The following is a 23,229-nucleotide window of genomic DNA, read 5'->3' on the forward strand; positions in this document are numbered from 1 at the left end:
TTCCCGATTCCGGCCCTGCAGAGAAGGAAAGTTACAATGTGTAAAAGAAATAGGTTCCCTTTGAGTTTAGAGATGTCCAAGGCCATCAACCAATAGAGAAAACCTCATGGTCGTAGCCTCATGTTTGGATGCAGTTGGGCTGGTTTATGACCGCAGGGAACGGTTGTCACAATCAGTATGTGGCAGAGACAGGGGGAAAGACCTCTTTGTATCTGTTGTGAATGCCACAGTATAATGCAACAATCCAGGGAAACGGGAGTTGTTTTCTCTCTCTGGGTTTCTGTGATAGTCCCATTCCTGTTCAACGTTTTTTCCAAGTGAACTTCTTACACGCTCCCTCCTGGCCTGATGTTTTCCTCTCCTTGATCCTGAGGTCAGCAGTCAGCAGGCCAGATGAACAAAGATATACAATTTGCATCACCCTTTCACACAATTTTGGGATTTCACACTAAATATACTGTTAGTTTTTACATACTGTGGAACAAGTTGAAGTTACTTTGGCAGTCGTTAATCTGTTATAATTCTTAAGTACATAGCCAAAGTTTAGAAAATATGAGGATGTGCATATCTGTCAGTATTAGAGGTCGACCAATAGTGGACTTTACCGATACCGATAACTAAGTTTGGCAGTACCTGCCGATAACCGATTAATCAACCGATAGTTTTCAAAATTGATACTGAATGAAAAAATAACACTCAAAGTAAAATAGTGTCGAACTTTATTACAAAAATAAAGAGTACAGACTGAACCATGAAAATGTATTGCACTTTTTTACATAAAATAAATATGAATATATATGAACTAATATTCTAACTTTAAAGTCAGCTGATTTTTAAATTGACGGTGTTTCCTTAGTCCACAAGAGGGCGCATTAAATACATAAACCATTCAGCATCATTATATTATTGCAAAGAACATTCCTATCCTGGCTGTTAAAAAAGAGCATTTCATTTTCAACTACTGTGCATAAAATAAATAAATAAAAAGTTTTAGTCGGTCCATATTCTCAAATGTTAAGTCAAAAGTAAAATGAGGGGGGAAAACGGTTCAATAGAGAGTTTATATGGTGTTACACTTGCACTGATTCCTACTACTCTAGACTCAAGCTTCATAATAACAGCGAAATACCACATTGTTTTTTATTCAGTACAGTTGTATGTAGAGTAGCAATATTCCCAGATAGCAGTGGTATTCGGCTGAACTCGGTGGTGAAGCGGCTCAGACTATGAGCACAGGTCAGGGGCTGTTCAATCAGACGAAACACAACAGACCGGAACCGAACGTGAGGATCTTGAGACACACATTATCAAGTTGAACATCTTTCCTGACAAAGCATTTAAACAACTCATAATCTGAGAAACGCTTATAAGAGAGCAAGACGCAACGGCCAAAGACCTCCACCAACTGTAAGGGGCTGTTCACACCGAATGCTTTTGCAACCATCCATTTGTTTTTCTATGTAAACTGCACGCTAGACGAACGTCTTTGTTTCCCTTTGTTTTTGTTTATTCAGCATCTCGTGCAGGAGCGCTGTTTATTAGATGATGTGTCTAATTAAAAAGAACTTTAAAAGCATATTGAGACGAGAATGTGATCGATCTGAAGTCATCGTATTACAGTGAGGATAAAAAAATGTAATTGAATCAGATGCGTTTCTGATTTGTTTATATGTTTCTCTCGGCTGCATGAAGATATTAATTTGCTTTCTCACGTCACTAGCTTTAAATATGCAACTTAGCTGGCTAACAAATGCATAAACATGAGCAGCTGGATATAAACTAATGCAAACAGATGGTAATAGATGGTAACAATCGTGACATTTAAATATTTGGGTAGGACTTGCGTGTATTTTTGTCACATTGTTCTAACCGCTTGAGGTTAGCTTTAATGTTAGCGTCCTCTCAGCCTTGTCGGCAAACATACTGCTGTTCTCTACTAATGCAGGATCTAGTCAACAAATTAATTACTTTATAATGATATGACAACGTGTACTGTAGTGTACTGTATACATACCTTTTCATCTGAAGTGTTCCACTCCATGTAGTCTCACGTGTCAAAACAAACAGCACAAGGCATCAGTGAAGTGATAGTTTTTATTTTGCCACTAGAGGCCGCTCTCATACTGTATAACGAAAGCAGACCCTTCCCAGCCGCTCCCATACTGTATAACGAAAGCAGACCCTTCCCAGCCGCTCCAGCACCGGACACAACGGGGAAAAACTAATCGGTGTGGATTTTTGCCAATACCTGATAGTTCCAGAAATCTGTTATCGGTGCCGATTAATCGGCAAAACCGATATATCGGTCGACCTCTAGTCAGTATAATGCTATGTGCTTCTATCACCCACCTTACCTCAACTTTACCACTTCTCCCTCAGACACAAAGCTGAGCAGTGCCCATGAGATGGCCAATCTCAGAGCCCCGGCCTGAGCAGAGTGACCACTCCCCTCCACGCTGCCCTCAATGTCAAACCTGCCCAGCATGCCCACAAAGTGCAGAGGAAACATCAGCTGCTCTCTGAAAGAGAGGGAAAAAGGAGAGTGAAAAAAATGGGAGCAACAACAGAAAGAAGTGAAAGAAAGACGAGGCAAGAGAGAATTAAGTACACGTTTCTCTCCACTGGACTATTCAAGCCCTCAACATCTGTAGACACTCCTGCAAATCCCCCTTTTGAGGACTGTAGCATCATATTTAGTCAAAGTGATAATCCTGCCACCGTAAGAACTACTGAGAGGATACAATGTAAGTGTGTGCATTAATTTGTGTGTGTGCTTGCAGAGACGGCCCACAGTGCTGACACAGAGCAACACTCCCCTTCTGCTCCAATTAGGCTTGTGTGAAACGGGCAGAGTGATAAGGGTGGGCAGCGGGCCGCACACTGACAGCGCCAAGTCTCAGACTCACTCATCTGTGTAATTAACTTTTCAACCACTTGAAAAATAAATAAATAAATACAATACACATGCGCCACACATCCAGATCACGAATGCTGGATTCGAACATTTTTGGTTTGGAAGGTGTGGGTCTCATTTATGGCGTACTAACTAGAAAAAAAGACGAATACTAGTTAAACAAAGCTCTTGATATGCTAAGGATAATTTTTTTCCACAAAAATACAATGCATCTGGTAACCCACATACAGACCTGTCTTGTAGTACAGGAAAGTACTGGAGGTAGTTCTTGCCATTGATTGTGATGTTCCCATAGCTGCTGTCTCTGAGGGTGATACTGGCTTTGGCAGACTTCCTTCTGCCTTTGGTGAAGAAAGAGAGCGAGAAAAAGACAAAGGTTAGACTGATGTGAGAGTTAAGTGAGTAATGTAAAGAAACAGAAAGAGTGGAAGAGAATTTTAGGGAAGAATCAACTAAGAGTGTTGCATCTCTACTCATATACACCGTGTTTTTATAAAGCTGTCAACGTAGTTTCAAACTTTGAAAAAGCATCTTGAGATCCCTACATGCACAGTCCAATTAATGCGCAAGAGTGCGTCATCGGTGGAAAGGCCTATTCACGCCAAGCCCGAACTTTTAGTCCGAATGTTTGTTCCGAACGAGCACTTGAATAGGAACAATTAATTCTCATTCCGCTATTCACACTGGGTCCGATTTGTCGATTTATCATTGTCCAACGACAATCCAAAGGTTTTTTTTTTCAGAGAGCAGTCAGAATTCTTTTTATGACTGCAGTGAAAACTGATTGACCAATGAGATAAGGGCTGATTGTCATTTTCCCAGAGCCACTGCTGCTGCACAATCCAGCGTGTTGGTGGCACTAATCAACTGGCAAACACAAGTGCGGTGCTCTTTTAGTTGTCTCATGCACAAAAACTCTGAATTCAATGCAAATATGCAGTAACTAAATAATATAGAAACAATAAACACATTCTTTCTTTTTAGAAAATGTATGTAATGTGCTGTACCTCATTTGATCTGTACATTATTTAATATCTATCTATCTATCTATCTATCTATCTATCTATATATATATATATATATATATATATATATATATATATATATATATATAAATATCACTGTGCCTGTTATATTATCCTGGCATTAAAAATAGCAGTGATGTTTGGCAATTTGTTTGGACTCAGCTCATTACATTTAGTACTTTACTATGAGTGTAGCCAAACGAATTGTCGAACCTCACTGCAATTTCTATTGCATTTTAATTTGATTAAAATAACACAAAGTATTCTCCTGTAATGGTGCTCTTTTTCTCACCACGCACAAGAAACCCTGAATTCAATACAAATATGCAATAATTAAATTAAGACCATGAGGATGTTTTCTATTACATTATTTTTAATGTTATGCATCATATTTTTACTATACCCGTTTTTACTTAATGTACATTATTCCATGTGCATATCACTGTACCTTATTTTGTTATATTGTCCAGGCATTCAAAAAGAGCAGTTGGGTTCGAGAGTTCATTTGGAATACACTTAATTTCAGTCTTGGTGTTAGAGGTCTGCACGGGCCTTAAAATGAAACCCAAACCGTACCAGAGACTATGTAGTTCTCTGGGGCCGGGCCCTCCCCGGCCCGAACGGTACCATCAGAGTTTAAGCCCGAACCCGAAATCGCTTGCTCTTTTTATAATTTCTTTTCTTAGCCAGTATTGTTGCAATAGTTTGTGTGTAAGCATCACAGGCAACATATGTAACAGTTTTGTAACAGTAAACATACAAGGCCCCTCAGCACACCAGAGCAGAAAGAAAAACAAACAAACATTGGCTTACCGTATCAAGCAGCAACAATTTATGCAGAACAATTTGGAATAATGTGAAACAATGTAACAGTCACATAAAGTCCTCTTTGTAGCATGAATTTTTTCACAACAAGCTAGACGTGGCGCAATGAATGATACATAGCACAGGTGTCTTAATGTGCGTTTTGAAAGTCAGTTCCTTTAAACATGACACAGTGTCTAAAAATGTACCGTCCTGCACAAGAAGCTAAAGAAACAACCTGCCCTCCCCCTTGGAGCATAGCACATGAGTTTTATGGACGACTTTCATGGTACCCAAAAGCGTCAATCTCCATTCACTTTAATTTGATGGGAAAGAGCATCTGGGGCATTGTCTAAACTTCTTTTGTGTTTCACAGATTGAACAATCAAATGGTTTGGAATGACATGAAGGATGGTAAATGATGACAGAATTCTCATTTTTGGGTGCATAAACCCTTTAGGGACAAAATGTCCATTAAACACAGACATGAACTCAAAACCCCTGATATTTTAACAACTGTAACATTTACGCATAGCCTGTGTGTGGTGTCTATATTATCTCTGGTACCATCTGCAACACACTGAAAATGACTCCTTGTGGGTCATGCTGCAGCTGAGGAATCTCCTGTTTGCTGGACTGAACCTACTTCTGTCTGTGGAACTTCTGTACCAACTCATCTTCCAGAGAGCAGTAGGGCATGGACAACAGCCTCTCCATCGGCTGGATGAACCGCAGGTACTACACAAAATAAGAGAACTGACTTAGCCTGTTAACAGCACCCTCTAGTGTTGTCATTCTTAATTATGCCCATTTCAAGTTCCTTTTCGGCCCGTTCTGGAGAGGTTGGTTTGTTATGTTATGTTGTTAGTCCTTACATCTTGATCTGAAATATTCTCCACCAGAAGCTCCTCCAGTTCCTCTTTTAACAGCCATCTGCTCCCAGTTAGTGAACTGAGAAGACACCCAAACAGACACAGAAACAAACATGCACGCACTCATGGGTCAACCATGAAAAATGATCACTGATAAATTTGAGTAAAAACGGTTTAAAGTGCTCACATTTGTTTGGTATCTGATGTAAAGAGGCCTTTATTTCTCATCTTGTCCTGATGCCTCTCTATCGCCAGAACCTTCTCATACACATCTTAAAACAGCAGAAAAGCGAAACAGAACATGGTTGGATATAACCTCTGTAGATGTCAGTTCTGATGCCATTTCTATAAGAGCAGAAATGGTGTGAAATAATGATAACAGAAAGAATCCTGCATGAGCATGGTACCTTTTGACTAATGTCTATGAATGTGCAGAATGAAGGATAAATTATTCTTCACAGATATTCAGGAAACCCTCAAAAGAAAAGATGCAGTGAAATAAATTCCCCTGAGACTTTTAATCACACAGATACACTCATATACACACACATAGGCAGATCCCATCTTTCACTTGAAAATTGAATTGGGGAGCACTTGGGTCATAACCCCCCCACACTTTCACTTTTACACACACACAAACCTCTTTTCCTTTCTAATACACACACTCACACTTCCTCCAGACAGGAGAATCTGCCATGCGGAGCAGGATGGCATCCTCAGGCACACTTGTCTAAATTGGCATCACCCCCGTGAGCCTGGAGTGCCCGTCAGGCGTGGTGGTACTGGAGCGGTGTGGAGCAGGGGTCTGATGCAGGGCCGACGCTGGCATGCAGCTCACGTCGGCACCTTCCTCACGCCTGTGCGAGAATTCATTTCCCCCTCAATTATCCCACAGCTGTTTGTTTAATTCTGTCCTGATAGAGTGCATATAATCCACCGCAATTCGCCAAAAAAGCAAACATCGGGCAAAAACCAATTTTCAGCACAAAAAAGGAGTAATAGAAAAGAAAGGGGGGAGGGGAGGACAGAGAAAAAAAACGAGGGAATGTACGCTACACGTTTATGATCACAGCGCCATAACGAATGCCTTTAGGAGGGGGAGAGAGGTTCCTTGATCTGAGGTTGGAGAAGAGATTTAATATGAGCTTTCAATGAAACCTTTCGGTTGGCCAGAGCTCCTTGTATTCAACAAATCATAGTTAAATTGTGCAGGCACAAAGTGCACATGGGATTTTTGTACAAGGTTGAAAATACAGTATAATGAATATACAAGTTACGATCAGAGTTGAAGGACCTACAGTTTGAAGTACAACTAACTACTAGAAATGTTTTTAAATTGTTGGTCTATGTAGAGATGCACCAATGCATCAGCCAAACATCAGTATCAGGCAATAATAGCAATTGTCTTTCTAAAATAATTTTTTTTTTTAATCAGTGCATCCATTGCAAACATGCATCAGACAGATAGCCATTCTTTAGCTTAACCCTAACCTAACCCTAATCACATCTTGCTTGTTTTTTGTTTTGTTTTTTGCAACTTGTGGCACGAGCATTGCGTTTTTAAGATAGTGTCGGTTAGGGTTAGGTTAGGGTTAGGGGTAACCCTAAGTCTTGCAGCCCCCTTGAAAGTTTGTTGAGGCCCCTTATTTGATCCTGACCCCTGGTTGAGACCCCTGGTTGCTTTAGTGTTTTTCTCTAGATGTGTTCCTGTCCTTAGGTTTGTGTACGAATGTGCCTGAGAGTTACTTTGAAAGCTTTAAAATGCATCCTGTATTTTATTAGGTACAGACCTGTACAGAGGTCCCCTTGGTAAATGTCCACATTTACTTTGTGCGTCTGTGCAAGAGAGTGTATGTATTTGTATTTTGTTTCCTTTCTCTCATAATAAAAACGTATACCTCTCTGCAGGAAAAAGAGTTGTACATTATTTTCTGCACGCTGTGGGGTATCTGAGAGTGAAGCACCTCTGTGTGATTCGAGGCTGGATGAGAAAGCCTGTGCACACCGGCAGATTTGACATACCCATTTAAATTAGCAGCAGGGGTCCCAGCCACTGCAAGGCAAAGGGGAGGACGAGGGGCTTGGGTGAACAGACGACAATGGCACATTAGTCAACTCGCACACACGCAGACTCCTTACTGCAACTGAGAGACATCTTAGCCCAAGGTCGAGTCCAGAGTTGAATGGTAGAGAAGGGGAAAGATAAGCTAAAAACAAACAAGCTTTGAAAAGGAATCAGTCGCGATGACAAAGACTGGGTTAACGCAGGGGGATCTCTGGGGCACTTCCCATCACAGTAAAATCCTTGAGGTCGATGTGCACACACACACACACACACACACACCTACACACAAAGAGCTGCACATGTGTGCATGCATTCCCACTCAAACACAACTCTGCACGCACACACACACAAACACACACCTAATAGCACAAAGCCCTGCCGTGCCTGGTGAAGTGTGTGATGCTCCCTTTTGTAAATAGGGTTTAAGAAGGAGAAAGCGCTGTGTCAGTGTTCAAGACAGCTTTGCCCTGCAACACACTCATCTTCCTACCTCTCATTTATTTATGTGCACTTCTTGCCAAACAGATCCAAATCTCTACATCTTTTCCCTCTCATCATTACAATCTGGGATTTTCACAGGACTGCTATACTATCAACTACTTTATTTCTTTAAATTAACCACACTTAAATTGTCAAACAAAGCCTTGCTGTAAACAGAAGGGCTGATGCCCATCACCCCCACCCCACCCAGGCCCTCTTCAGGGAGACCCCAGTCATGCATGTGCCTCATCCTAACAACCAACCCTCTATCTGTACCCCCAACCCCCCCCAAACTTCTCAAATCTCTATCTGTGCCCCTCGTTTTAGCCATAGACCAGACAATGCTAAACCTCTCTCAAAGCCAGTTCAAGACCACGTCACCCTCAACATAAGGAACCGCTCTTTTTCAAATATCATAAATGTTAAAAACAAAACATCATAACCCACCATAAACATTATTACATAAATCTTGAACACTATTAAGGCAGCTATATATTTTCATGCATACAAACTAGGGCTGTAAATTAATTAAAAATGTAATCCAAATAAATTATGATATGCTGATTAATTGTTCAAATTAATCACAATCAATCACATTTCAATAATTGCAGACAAAGGGCCCTAAAAAATTATTCAATATATAGTGATTAAATAGTTACAAATATTTATATTTACACTGGTGGCCAAAAGTTTGGAATAATGTACAGATTTTGCTCTTATGGAAAGAAATTGATACTTTTTTCACCAAAGTGGCATTCAGCTGATCACAATGTATAGTCAGGACATTAATAATGTGAAAAATTACTATTACAATTTGAAAAAAATGTTCAGAACTTCTTAAACTACTTCAAAGAGTTCTCATCAAAAAATCCTCCACGTGCAGCAATGACAGCTTTGCAGATCCTTGTTATTCTAGCTGTCAGTTTGTCCAGATACTCAGGTGACATTTCACCCCACACTTCCTGTAGCACTTGCCATAGATGTGACTGTCTTTTCGGGCACTTCTCACGCACCTTACAGTCTAGCTGATCCCACAAAAGCTCAATGGGGTTAAGATCCATAACACTCTTTTCCAATTATCTGTTGTCCAATGTCTGTGTTTCTTTGCCCACTCTAACCTTTTCTTTTTGTTTTTCTGTTTCAAAAGATGTTCAGAAATAATAGTATAAAAATAAGAAAACTACAAATTACCTCAAAGTCAATATAGGTATTATTTTTATCTAAATCAAGTCCATAGAAAGTTGTTTAGAAATCAATATCTAGAAATAGTCATGTTTATCTAGAAAGTATTTTTAGTATATCAATCAATTTGTATATGTAACCATAAACACCTGCAGACAGAGTCCAGATATCAGAAAAATTTCAGTGTAGATGAAAACGCAAGAAGCAAAAAGCTCAGTTTAAAATAATGACGTCAGTCAGTGCTGCGAGCACACAGCGCACTCTAGTCGTACACGCTGAGCAGAGCAGCAAAATTAAATAATATCGCTGTTTGTCAAAATGATTGCTTCGCCTCCCCCGTTCACACCACGGGCAGCGTGTTGCCAGACTTGGCAATCTGAGTCGCTGGTGGGTGTTCCTACTGCTGCCGCCGTTCTAACGCTATTGGTGAACTGGCCATAGTAGCGTTTGAAATGATGTTTACAGATGATACTGTCGATAAAACTAAGATATCATATTAATTTGACAAGGAATCAGTTCTTTTGCCTCTAAAAATGCACATTCTGCAGGGGAGAGTTTTTTATATAAACTGCAGCAGTGCTTAATGCATCATATCATTAAACAAGACAAATGTTATATATGACATATATGACGCATCATTTTATTAGGCCATATGTATGTGGTTAAAGACAAATGATATAGAACAGTGAAATCGCTCACAGAAACGTTTAACTTCTCCTCCGTCTTGTCTGCACTCGAGTCGACTCCAGTATCTCTCACTCTCTCTAGAGACGGATGGCGTAAGCTCCTCTGTCTTCATTCTCATTGGTAGTCGATCGCAAATGTCGCTCGTCATTTGCATAAAGTTTAAATGTTCTCATCTTGTCTTGTTGCTCCCCATGGCAATCTCTGTCGCCAACGGTCACGACAGCTCATGTCGCCGGAAGTCGCTGTGCTCTCATTGAAAATTAATGGGATGGTATCGCTGTCACGCATGATGTCGCTGGCGGTGTGAACGGGGCTTAAATGTTGGCTATAAATGCAGTACATTTGAAACACGTCACAGAACAAAGCAATAATTAGTGATCTATCTGAAACATCATGGTAAAAGGCGATGTGGATGATTCTCCCATTTATAGCCTATCCATTATATGATTTGATATGAAGCGCCCATAACTGTCACGTATGTTCTAACACTTTATAATAAACACTTATATATCTGTTGACATCTCAGAAAATGTAGCTTAGTGCTTCATGAATCTCACAACTTACACAGAACATAGCTATTGTTTGATTAAGCCGGTGTAAATATGCAAGTGGTCAGCCAATCGTGTGGCAGCAGTGCAGAGCATAAAATCATGCAGATACGGGTCAGGAGCTTCAGTTAATGTTCACATCAACCATCAGAATGGGGAAAAATGCGTTCTCAGTGATTTCAACCGTGGCATGATTATTGGTGCCAGATGGGCTGGTTTGAGTATTTCTGGGATTTTCACACACAACAGTCTCTAGAATTTACTCAGAATGGTGCCAAAAACAAAAAACATCCAGTGAGCGACAGTTCTGTGGACGGAAACGCTTGTTGATGAGAGAGGTCAACAGAGAATGACCAGACTGGTTTGAACTGACAAAGTCTACGGTAACTCAGATAACCACACTTGTGCTGAGAAGAATATCATCTCAGAATGCTATTCTGACATGTGGGTTGGTGCTGTTTTGGTGGCACGAGAGGGACTGTGGCATGGGGGGCATGGTCATGTGTCGGTCTGCGGAAGAGAGAGCGGTAAGGCTCGTCACCTGGGTCGTAATTGTCTCTGACACCTGTCTCTAATTATAGTGATGGTGGAGGGAGAAAAATTCTTGTACGTCTAAATTCTTAAGATATTGGTGCATGTTTCAGTAATAAGTTGCAGTAATGGGAATTATTTAGATTTTACTGTTAAAACCAAACTTTAAAAAAAAAACAAAAAAAAACCTTGCATATAATTTATCAAGCAACCTCTCTCACACACAATAAAATAAAAATTCTTAAAATTAGTAATAGAACAATCTGCCAAGTCTCCTAATCTGATGATATTTTGCCAAATTTAGATTATTTGCATCAGCCACCTGCCCTTTAGATACTGGCATTGGTATCAGCATTAAAAACAATTATCTTATTGCTCGACTACTTGATACATCTTATACATAACTGTAATTACACTCTAACAATATATTTGTTTAAAAATACATTTCCTAACAGAATCTTTATACTGCACAGCCCCAGAGGACAACTGTGCATTTTACCAGAGTTTTGGAAGCACTAATCTATTTAATCTCAAATATTCTCATAAAGGACCAAATCATTGCAGCAGTGAACCTGTTAGAAATGAACACAGCTTGCACCTTTTGCACCTTAAATTTGCATTCTTATAAAATGACCCAGTCAAAAAGGCAACCTTCTTTGCCTTTGGATCTTTGACTCATTTTTCAGGATATAAAAAAAAAAAGGTGATGGCAGATGCACACCAAGTGAACAGACATCCTTGTATTGGGCTATCAAAACCAGAAGGTGAGGGAAAGTGAATGAGATAAAGAGAGACAAAGAAGAGCAGACAGAGCGGTGCAGGATGTAGTGACAGGTGAAGGCAGCACCTGTTCATACCTTAAAAAGCAATATGGCTCTAATCCCTCTGGGAGGTTTAGCCTCGTCATAGTGTTCTAGAAACCTATGCTGCCTAAACTTCACAAAGGCCCAATCTGGGGTAACAAATCTTCATACTCTCCCTCAAACTTCACTGAATTCTGAGCCATTTGACCACTTGCTATGTGCTCAGTGCATCTGACCTTCCCACGTGACAAGGACATTCCTGGTAATAAATACTGTACATATCTGGCTGATATAGTTAAAAACTGCACCAAACCATCTATCCCATCCCTTTGATTATAGAGGCCACATTCTATTTTTTTGTAGTATTTTTTTCACCTATTTTATTCAATGTTTTTTTGCGCAAAAAATGTTGTACTTTATATTTACATGACCACTATCACTCCTTTTTGAGCTGTTTAATTAAACTGGACGTTTTTTTTTGTTTTTTTTTACTGTACCTTTAAGATTTCTATATATAATAGTACTGCACAGTTATGAAAAAAAATCATAATTGTCTATTATTTTTTATTGTAATTGCAAAGATTAACGTTGATTAATAGACTTTTTATAGTTAAAAAAAAAAATAATTGTTTAGGGTCATAATGCTTAATTTTGCCAAAAGAAAAATAAACAAAAATACCCCCCCCCCCCCCCCCCCAAAAAAAGAAAAAAAATTTGGAAATCGACTGGAGTATACCTAAAGGAAATCGACATTTTTCACAATTAGTTAATTGCGGCTGCCGTATTTGTAATCATAATTATTTTTTAGATTAATTGTGCAGCCCTAATGTGTAAAGGACCTCTGTAATGACTAGCTAACCTCCACATACCACCATAGTTCACATTCTTGTTAAAAACCTGTATCATTTTCTTTCTTCCATGGAACACAAATGGAGATCTCTTGCAGAATATCCAAGCTGCTCTTTCCATAAAGCAGAAATAGATGGCCAGTTCACACTGCCAAGCTACAAAAACCCTAACCCAAGCACTATAAGAAGTATCCAAATATTCCATATACCTTTTTTACAAGGCCACACCATAGCTTTGTGTGAGGAACAGTTTAAAAATTAGTCATTATTCGGTGTAAGTCTTCCCTTTCCAGCGTAGCGCTCAAATATTCACACAACCATTGGTGATTATGTGTCTTATGACCAATTATTATTATAATTCATATTATTGACATCAACCCTGGTGCTATGCATCTTAAAGTGCCAAGCTTAAATGAGCTACAACATGAGGCTGAATAAATGATGACAGTTTTCATTTACTAACTATAACTTGTTCCATGATCAGTTCCTTTTAACAGTTCAAGTTGCAGTTGTCAAAAACTCAGCAAATATCCTCCCAATTTCAGTTCACTCTCCAGTGCATGGGCTCAGTGAATCTCAGTGCCCACCTGATGGGTGCAAACACAGAGAGTGTTGGTGTGTGTGAGGAGACGAAAGATTGCGAGAGAAGGCAAGTGAGGCTTGCAGTCTTTATTAATTACTTCCTCCTGGCAGTGCCTGCTGTGCAGCTGTTTCACACCTTCAGCGCATTCATGGGAACGTCATGTCGGCTGAAGCGCTTGGCAGACATGCCAGTGCCAGCTCAGGCACAGATGCCCCATCCTGTACTTGCTCTGTGCCCTCCAGTCGCAGCCATTTTCCACCCCTTACCCACCGATCAGCTGGCAGAGGGACGGAACATGTCAGCTTCTTTTAGCCACACTTACTGTGAGGACTCAATTCATTAATGGTGACAGAGAATGGGGAATAACACTAAGAATCAAGAAATTGTACCAAATTAGTGGGAAAAATCAATTACAGCCATTTTGTCTGGCAGAAAAAGATACTGGATATAAAAACCGGTTTTATATGCATGCCACTTTATAAGCAGGTTAACTTACTGTAAATAATCTCCAAGTCTATTCCCAGAAGCTCTGCTGGGACACCAGAGAGGAGAACTTTGAGTGTAACAACCTTCTCATATCTATAGTTTTGTTTATAACTGATTCCACTTTTATTTAAATAATGGAATATAATGAATTTCATGGCTTTTAGTGCTTTAAATGGTCCTCAAACATGCTTTCTTCTGCCTATGTGAATGGAACACCATACTGAAATACTCAGACAGTGTTTCCCATAATGCTAAGTCCCGAACGAATTACTCGTACAAGGCAGTTTATTTTAATGAATCCAAAACTTTCTAAACTGTAACAAAGTCATTTGTTTCTTCATGTCCAACTTGTGAGACTTAAATCAGAGAAATTACTGACTGGATTTTCATATGACAATTAGAGGTCAACCAAAAGTGGGTTTTGCAGATGCCAATAACTTAGGTGGTGGAAAGGGCCTGGTAACCGATTAATCGGGTCAAAGTGAAAAAATGAATACAAATAATTATAGAATAAAACATTTCTTAGTCTTCACTGTGACAGGCCTTGAGGCTTCAATAGTACAACATATACATATAATACCAATAGCAGTTTATAATAACCAGACAAATGAAGATTTGGTGCAATATCGGTCTACCTCTAATGACAGTGTGTATTTAAAGATACACATAATGAGTTTTGTTGTAATGGAAATCATTCACAGCAGACAATGAGGCTGTGAAGAACAGATGTACAGTCTCTTTAATGGGCTGTTCTGCTGTTTAAAGTGTTTTTGGATTGTTAAGCAGACAAAACAGTGAAAAAAATATCTTTCCAAGAACATTCAGTAGAAAAAAAGCTCTAGACAACACGAGTTGTGAAAAATCAGATGTGATCTGGGACAGGGTTTCTGCAGGTTTTATGAAGCTAAATTTAAGACTTAAGGCCTTTTTAAGACGAACTAAAGGAAATGTAAGAAATAAAGTCAAGTGAACACAAGATGTCATTGCATTGTTTGCTAAATGCAAATGCTTAGGGAGCACAAGAACAGTCATATATACTGTATACAGTAGTAAAACTTCAAAGTTTAAAAACGCAACTTAACAGATCTCCATTACTTTTTCATTCATTTTAGAAAAAAAAAAAAAAAAAAGGATTGAACAACTCTGCCCCTAACCAGCAGAATGTGGAAATAACTTTTACCTTCTTATATATTCCTCTAACAACACCTGAAAATATACCTCAAAGCTCTGGAATAAAATATAAGTGATCACCACCAAACATGTAAAAACAAGATTTTATTCAAATACATTTTGGTCATTAAATCTAGAAGCTTCAACAAAAGGAGCATAAATGATTTTTCTTTCTCTTTTGTTATAAGAACCGCCCTATGATTCTGTAATCGAAATCCCTTATCCTAGATGAGCCAATAATATATAAATACACACTGTACCACTCAGTTGACGTGATTCACGAACGGCAAAGAGACATACCAAGGTTGGAGTCAGCACACAAGTGTGGATTATCTTTTGTACTTTAGGTGGCGCCAAACAAAAGGTCTCCAAACTGCTCAGGTACGTTCAGGACATGATGTCAGTGATGCACACCAAATTTCTTATAAATATAACAATGCATTCAAAAGATATTTCACTTTTTGTTAAAAATCTATATGCCGGAAAGGCAGTATGGCTGATGTGGGAAAAACTATATATGACTGATATGGGTATCTTTGAAATCCTCATGACTAAATGAATCCATAGACATCAAACTCATGATTCTAGGACACACGGTTCAAAAGTTATGGGCAGAAATAGCAATTTTTCACAATCAGGGTTAGGGGTGCGTGGTATACCGGTACTAACGAAATATTCCAATACCAAAACATTTAAAACGGTACAATATCTTCTTGTTGTTAATTTCGGTACCATATTAAAGTACGCTGCCATTAGCAAAATGTAATGTAATGTGAAATCAAAGACCATATGAAAATAATAATATAAAAGCCTCTATATGGACAAGTGTGATCATTAAACAGCAGAATGATGTCATTTAATTAGGACTGCAACTAATGATTATTTTGATAATCGATTAATCTAACGATTATTAGAACGATTATTTGACTATTCGGTGATTATTGCAACGATTAATCATGAGCTCTTAACCGATTATTCAGCTTGTGACCTGACTTAAAAGGTTGAATTAAACGTGCTTACTAACAATAAAAAGGACAAAATCATCTTTAAAAATACCTCTAAATGACATTCACTGAATTAAAGGAAAAAAAAAAATACTTTTTATTAAGTTTAATTCAGTAAAGAAATTCACTGCAAAAAACTCCTCTTGTTATCAAGTGTTTTTGTCTTGTTTTCCATTTAAAATTGTCTAAAAATCCTTAAAACAAGATACATTTACTTGAGAAGCACCATATGAGATATTTAGACTTGCTTTAAGAGAATGTATCTTAAATATAAGTGTATTTTGTGTATAAGTGTATTTTTTCACTTGGTTATACTTCTGCGAGTGCAGTAAAGACAAAATATACTTATATTCAAGATCTATTCTCTCTTATTAATAAAGCTGCTTATTGCCAATTTTCTTCACGATAAGAAATGCACAGTGACACATGTATTATGATTCAATATGTCTCGAGTCATCACGTTATAATCTAGCTGCATTAAGCGTGTGCGCTCGAGGGATGAGCGTCCCGTGACAGAGTGTGCATCAGCCGGGTGCAGTTTCAATCTCTCCCCCTTAGATCGGGACACTTCACGTGACTCATTGAAGAGACGCTGACCACACAGAGAAATGCCAGTTTCAGAGTTTGTAGTTATTTACATGATCTGCTTCTGTATTATTTGAACTTTAATAAAACTATAACACATTAAATATAACTGCATTAAAGATGTAAAAACAGGGTGTTTTCTTTAAAGAGCTCCGGCTTCACTTATTCCACAACGAGAGTGCTTCTGTATTTACTTATTTTGTATTTTTGCATTATAATTCCCTCATATTTTGCGATCTACATCACCTGAAGCTGTTTGGAAAGTTTAGAGTGCATCTGGATTGTGAGCTGTATAATTCTTCCTCTCCTCAGTCAGTCGTGAACTGCAGTGCTGCTCTCATGCTGTAACGAGTGGCTGCTGGCGCTGACAATGATAATGACGATGACGATGATGATGATTAGAACCCAAGTGCAGTTTATTAATAAATGTGAAATCCAATAAACCCTAACATAAACATGAAACAAAAACAAAACATGAACTTGACTTGACTTTTACATGGCATGATTATGAACCAACCTACATCAACAATACTTGAAAAAGGACAATGGAAAATATGAGGGTTTAAATACAGGGACATGGGAGAACACATGACAAAGATAACCAATAAACAGACAGAACTGATAACAAGATAATAAACCAATAAACCAATGAAAACAAGACATATGAACATGGAGGGAAAACATGAAATCACATGACTAGGGACATTTGATGCATGGCTTGGCAGGGCGTGGAGCATGGGATCAGGGCGGAGCCCGTGGGGGGGTGGAGCCATGAGAGGCTCGAGGGGCGGAGCCATGGAAGGCGGAGCCGTGAGAGGCTCGAGGGGTGGAGCCATGGAGAACTGGATACCTGGAGAGTAGCCAAAGACTCGAAGGGCCAGGGTGGAGCCGGAGGTAGGGAGGACCAAGGTGGCTCTGGAGGCTCAGAGGAGCAAGGCGGAGCTGGGGGATCAGAAGACTGAGGCGGAGCTGGTGGGGCTGAGGACCAAGGTGGAGCTGAAGGGAAGGAGGTCCCCCGTGGAGCTGATGGATCAGAGGGATGAGGCGCAGCCAGAGGATCGGAGAGCCAAGGTGGAGCCAGGTGACCGACAGACCAAGGATGATCCGGAGGGACGAGGGACCCTGACAAAGCCGACAGGCTGAAGGACCGCAGTGGAGCCGAGGGAACGCAGAGCCGAAGCAATATTGAGGGACCGACAGGCCAAGGCGGAGTCCAGGGCTCGGAGGGTCCAGGTGGGGTCGGAGGGTTGAAAGTTCCCCTTGCCTGCTCAGGAGAACTAAGGGTGGGTACAAGGGTGGGAACCATCTCTAGATCCAACTGGTCAGATGTGGCCATGACATGGTGTGGAACAGACTCAGGTGTGGCTGTGACGTGGCATGGGGCAGGCTGACGCGTTGCTGTGACATGGCATGGAGCAGGCTGAGGTGTTGCTGTGACATGGCATGGAGCAGGCTGAGGCGTTGCTGTGACATGGCATGGAGCAGGCTGCGGCGTTGCTGTGACATGGCATGGAGCATGCTGAGGCGTTGTAACGGTGGCCATGTCGTGGAACTCTGGCTCAGCGGCCATGTCGTGGAACTCTGGCTCAGCGGCCATGTCGTGGTACTCTGGCTTGGCATCCGCCTCCCCTACAGTGAACCTGGAACCAATAATCTGCAGGGCGAGGTCGATATACTGAGCCAGGCTGTGGGTAATCTGACCGCCTGGCATCAGAATAGAGATGGGCTCATTCAGTCCAAATCAGAAACAGTCCTTGAGGGCCACCTCATTAAAATCCACCTGGCAGGCCAGATCGCAGAAGTCCTCCACATAATGCTCCAGGGGACGATTCCCCTGACGTAGGTGGAGGAGCTGGATTGCTGGGTTCATATTTTGGTCAAGTATTCTCTAATGAGTGGCTTCTGGCGCTAACAATGATAATGACGATGACGATAATGATGATCAGAACCCAAGTGCAATTTATTAATAAACATGAAATCCAATAAACCCTAACATAAACATGAAACAAAAACAAAACATGAACTTTACTTGACTTGACTTTTACATGGCATGACTATGAACCAACCTACATCAACAATACTTGACAAAGGACAATGGAAAACATGAGGGTTTAATTACATGGACATGGGAGAACACATGACAAAAATAACCAATAAACAGACAGAACTGATAACAAGACAATAAACCAATAAACCAATGAAAACAAGACACATGAACATGGAGGGAAAACATGAAATCACATGACTAGGTACACATGACATGAAACACGAAACAATTTTCAAAATAAAAGACATGAAAAACATGAATCAACAAAATAAACGACACATGCATCATCATTAGAGTTTAATGTGATCTCATGTTACGTTAAATGAGATCAAACGACTATTTGACAACGGAAATGTTTTATTGTCGACATTGTCAAAAACATAGATAATCGTTTCAGCTCTTTATTTAATGAAATAATATACAGTCATTTTGCTGTGCGTCACAGTATGAATAAGAGGCACCTCTCTGCCCTGTTATCTCCTTCACACACAAACAGGCAAGCACACGAACACACACAAACGCAACACACACACTACTGATGCTTGATTTTCATGCAGTTTCTCCAATAGTATCCAATAATATCTGACGAAACCGCATATGAACGCACACAAACTGTTGCCAATAGCGACTAGATTTTGAATTATTGTCGCAAAAAAATACATTTTAGTCTGGAGCTCTGACATTTTATGACCCACAGGTCATAGGTCAAAGTTTGCTCAAGCAAACTTTGCATGTACCCTCAGATCATGATCCTGATGAAGCATAGTAAGTTTTGTTTCAAAACGAAAAACTTTGCAAACCGTTTGAAGAAATTGTAGTGAAAAAACAAGAATGCATTTTTACCTGCAGATCTACCTTTGATAAGGATAAACAAAAAACCTTCCTGGAGCTCCCATACTTCCATAACAGCGACCTCACACCTCTGATACTGGAGGCAGTCATGTTTGCCATGTGATGATTACATCACATCGTGGAAACACAGTTGGATCTTGGTAGATCCTTTTGTTGGATCGTTCATCACTGTCAGTTGTCTCCAAAAATACCTTACGCACATTGCAATTGTGAATTTTGGGCATACAATGTTTCTACACTACAATTCTACACAATTAATTATCAGAGAAACGGTTCAGATTCACCAAGCTTGAACTTTGGTACACAGCGTAGTACTAAATTTATTTGCATGAGCTTGCGTTTCCACTTTGCTTCATTTGGATGCATTTGAATTTAATGGAGCACGAAGTGTAGTGTGACCGCCCCTTTAGGATAGAATTTTCAGAATTTTGTTTTATTGTTCATACAAAACTGAAAGCTTTGCAGTATTTTGAATTTATTTTTTAATTGACAATATATAAAATCCATATCCTTCACACTTATGTAGTCTACAAACAAATCAGATGAAGGGGGCAGAGCCACAGGCCAACATTGATTTCAGGGGGTGTATATGTGCACTTTTCTTAATGGATGCCATGTCTTATGATAGAGTTGGAGCGAGTGTATGGGGACATTAATCAAAGTGTAGGGGTACACGCTCCCAGTTTGTGCTCTGGCGAACTAATGCGGTGCAATGATGGACTACATTTTTTCTCATGTTTAGCCACAAGCATTCACAAAGAAAAATAGGCTCAACCCTGGTCTCCAATTCACCATGGGGTTTAGTGAGCTTCACATAAATCACATGCTAGCTCAAGACTAACTCTGTACTAACACGTCTGATTGAGGTGTTTCGTGAACAGCCCCCACCCCAAATATGAAAGATGCCAATATGTCACAAAGGTGCACAGCATAAGACTAAAGATGCAATTTTAACAATGACATTTTTTTTTTTAAAGTATTAAGACCATTTTTAATGCAGTTCATAATCACATTTCAAATAAATAAATAAATAAAAATAAAATAAAATATAATGAAATGTCAAAATTGTTGTTGCAAGACAAACAAAGTCTGACCGCTACAGTATGTCCTTTGCTGTATGGTGCAGGATGATGTCATTATTTCACCAGACTGTCCTGGATTTTTGGAAAGTGGCTTGAGTCCAGAATGAAAGTTCCTTGAAAAGCAAAAGAGCAGTGTGGATTTTGGAGAACAAGAAAGGAATGATAAATTCTACAGGCTGAACTGTGGTTATTGTGCCTTTTCAAAAAATATTGATTGACCCTGCTGGAAAACAAAAAATGTGTTAGTAGTGACATGGCATGGGAGGTCAAGAAAGAAAGAATAAGGGGAAAGAAAGGAGAGATAGATGGGCCTGGATTATTAAATCTTTAGTAGCAGGATGCAGGCTTATTCCAGTCATAATTTCCATCATGTTTTGCAGCGATTTCCGAATATCCTTGCTGGCTTGTGATGGGATAAGCACATCTCACAGCATGTGTCGTTTACACCTTAAAGCTTTCACACTTCTTACAGCGTCCATTGTGGCTGACACTATCAGTCATAGGGGCAGTCTGCTTTAAACTGCTTTTCCTCTGGTATTTTGCACGCTGTATCTCTCATTCTATTCATGAGGGATTTATGTGAAAACATCTCAGTGGTTTCAAACAGGACATGTTTTCTACAAGTCTTGGTCTAATGATTTTCTATACTTGAGTGCCAAAGTAAATGGAAACTGTCCAGAGTTCTCTGAAAGAGTTTTTGTATTTCTGAAATAATGCTACAAACACTGTAACACTACAAATATGATTTTGCAAATCACATTAAATTATGCTGGAAATCACTTATGGTACAAACCACATTAAAAATGAATTTATCAATGCCATTTTTTACAGCGATGGGTGTATTCTGATTACTAAATCATTAGTTGCTGTAATTAATTAAATTTAAATCAAAAAGTAGTGTAACACATTACATTTTAAATTCTTGTAATCAGATTACAGTTACTGGGCCCTTATTGTGTCAAGCGCAGCACAATCCTATTAGTCATAAGCGCAAAGTCAGTGGGCATGGCCATGAAGTTTTGGTATTTTAGCATGCGCCAAGTCTAGGCGCAAGTGGGTTTAGCAAAATCGCCAGTGCAATGCGCAAATGGGCTGGGTCAGTTCAATTTAATTCTGAGGTTTTCTCCAGTTATTAATTCTGCATCCTATTATACTATATCACCCATTCCCTCAAGCACCAGTGATATAAACTAAGACAGCACAGTCATAAGAAACTGGTAATGTAAATAGACTGTAAGCAATGAATTAGAAGAATAAATCTTCTTTTGTTCTTTTGTGCATTAACTGCATCCTTGATGAATGCCAAGCATATTTCTATGACAGTGAAACACTTCTTTATACTCATAAAGATTGTGATTCTCATCAGAATTTAGATCCATGCTCCGTTATATTATAGAGAACATAAGCATAATTAATAATTTGCATGTACTGACACACAAAACATGGCTTGTATTAACAGTGATTGTATTGGCACCCACCTCACTTCTATCAGTTGATTTTGATTAAAACAAATATATATATTTCATGTATTCAAACACACAAAAATAAACCAAAAATATGTCTAAATTCAAATTACACTTCAAACAGAACGAAAATATAATCCAAATAATGAAGTGGTCAAAAAAATTTTATATAACGACCTTTCCAAATCCAAACATTGTACCGTCTGCAACTTCTTTCACCCTCACCTTTTGCAGTGACTTAAAAATCACTTGACGATAAGAGGTAAAAAATTACTAATACAATAAATACAATTGTAAATTTAAACTATATAATAGTAAAAACTAATCTAAATATAATAATAATAATAATAATAATAATAATACAAATAACAATAATTGAAAAAATAAACCATGACCTAAAGATAGTTTAACACAAATTTCATAAATATTTGTTTCATAAAGAGGCTACAACAGTGTACTTTAGTCTACTTTTATTCCACTGGCTGGCAGCAAGTACTAGAACCTTTTTTTTTTTTTTTTTTTTTTGTCTATCACCTTCCATCACATTATATTGATCTGAAATGTAGGTAGTGCTCTAATGCATTTTAGCCCTCACCCATATCTAGGTGTCATTGGAAAGCAGAGAATCCCAGTTTTACAATGATGTGTAACATTTCATCTTCTATAGATGGGACCCTATTTTGCTAATTATTTTTTTCTCATACTTTTTCTACCAGACTTCATATTTTGTTCAAAAATGTTTTTGACACAACATTAGATTATTCATCCAAGCAAGCTAACAAACAAGAGAACAAGTAATTCCTTTAACTCATTTTAAAGCTAACAACCAAGGTACGATTTGATATAAAGTTTGAGGCTCTTTGGAAAGAGACGTTTGCATGTTATGCCTTACCTAAATTTGTTTTCGTTTTGTGATATTTTTGAAAATAATTCAAACTGTGGTATTAAGGCAACAAAATAAACCTTCCTGAGAATGAGAGCTTTCATTTGATGTATGACTTGTCTATTTAAGTGCTATGTGAAGGACTTTTATATTGATTTAAATATTTCTACAATGTAGAAAGGTGGGGCCAGTTTGCGAGACACAAATGTATTCAGGCCTTATTTTGTTATTTTATGTAACTAAAAAGTTCAGATTCTAAGCTTTCAAATGATACGACATATGCCTAACTTATGCATCCAGGGAGTTCAGTGTCTA

At 38.9% G+C, this 23,229-nt stretch overlaps 1 protein-coding gene across 1 annotated transcript; it reads right to left on the bottom strand.

Moving 5' to 3' along the window:
- Positions 1-301: 301 nt before the first annotated feature.
- Positions 302-10,141, bottom strand: mrps9 (mitochondrial ribosomal protein S9). Its single transcript, XM_051713010.1, is given in 7 exon segments — positions 302-422; positions 2,355-2,519; positions 3,147-3,261; positions 5,319-5,481; positions 5,619-5,694; positions 5,803-5,887; positions 10,042-10,141. Coding segments are annotated over 7 exon segments (825 nt in total).
- Positions 10,142-23,229: the final 13,088 nt, after the last annotated feature.

This window comes from Myxocyprinus asiaticus, chromosome 12 (genome assembly GCF_019703515.2).
Source record: "Myxocyprinus asiaticus isolate MX2 ecotype Aquarium Trade chromosome 12, UBuf_Myxa_2, whole genome shotgun sequence".
Taxonomy (NCBI): domain Eukaryota; kingdom Metazoa; phylum Chordata; class Actinopteri; order Cypriniformes; family Catostomidae; genus Myxocyprinus; species Myxocyprinus asiaticus.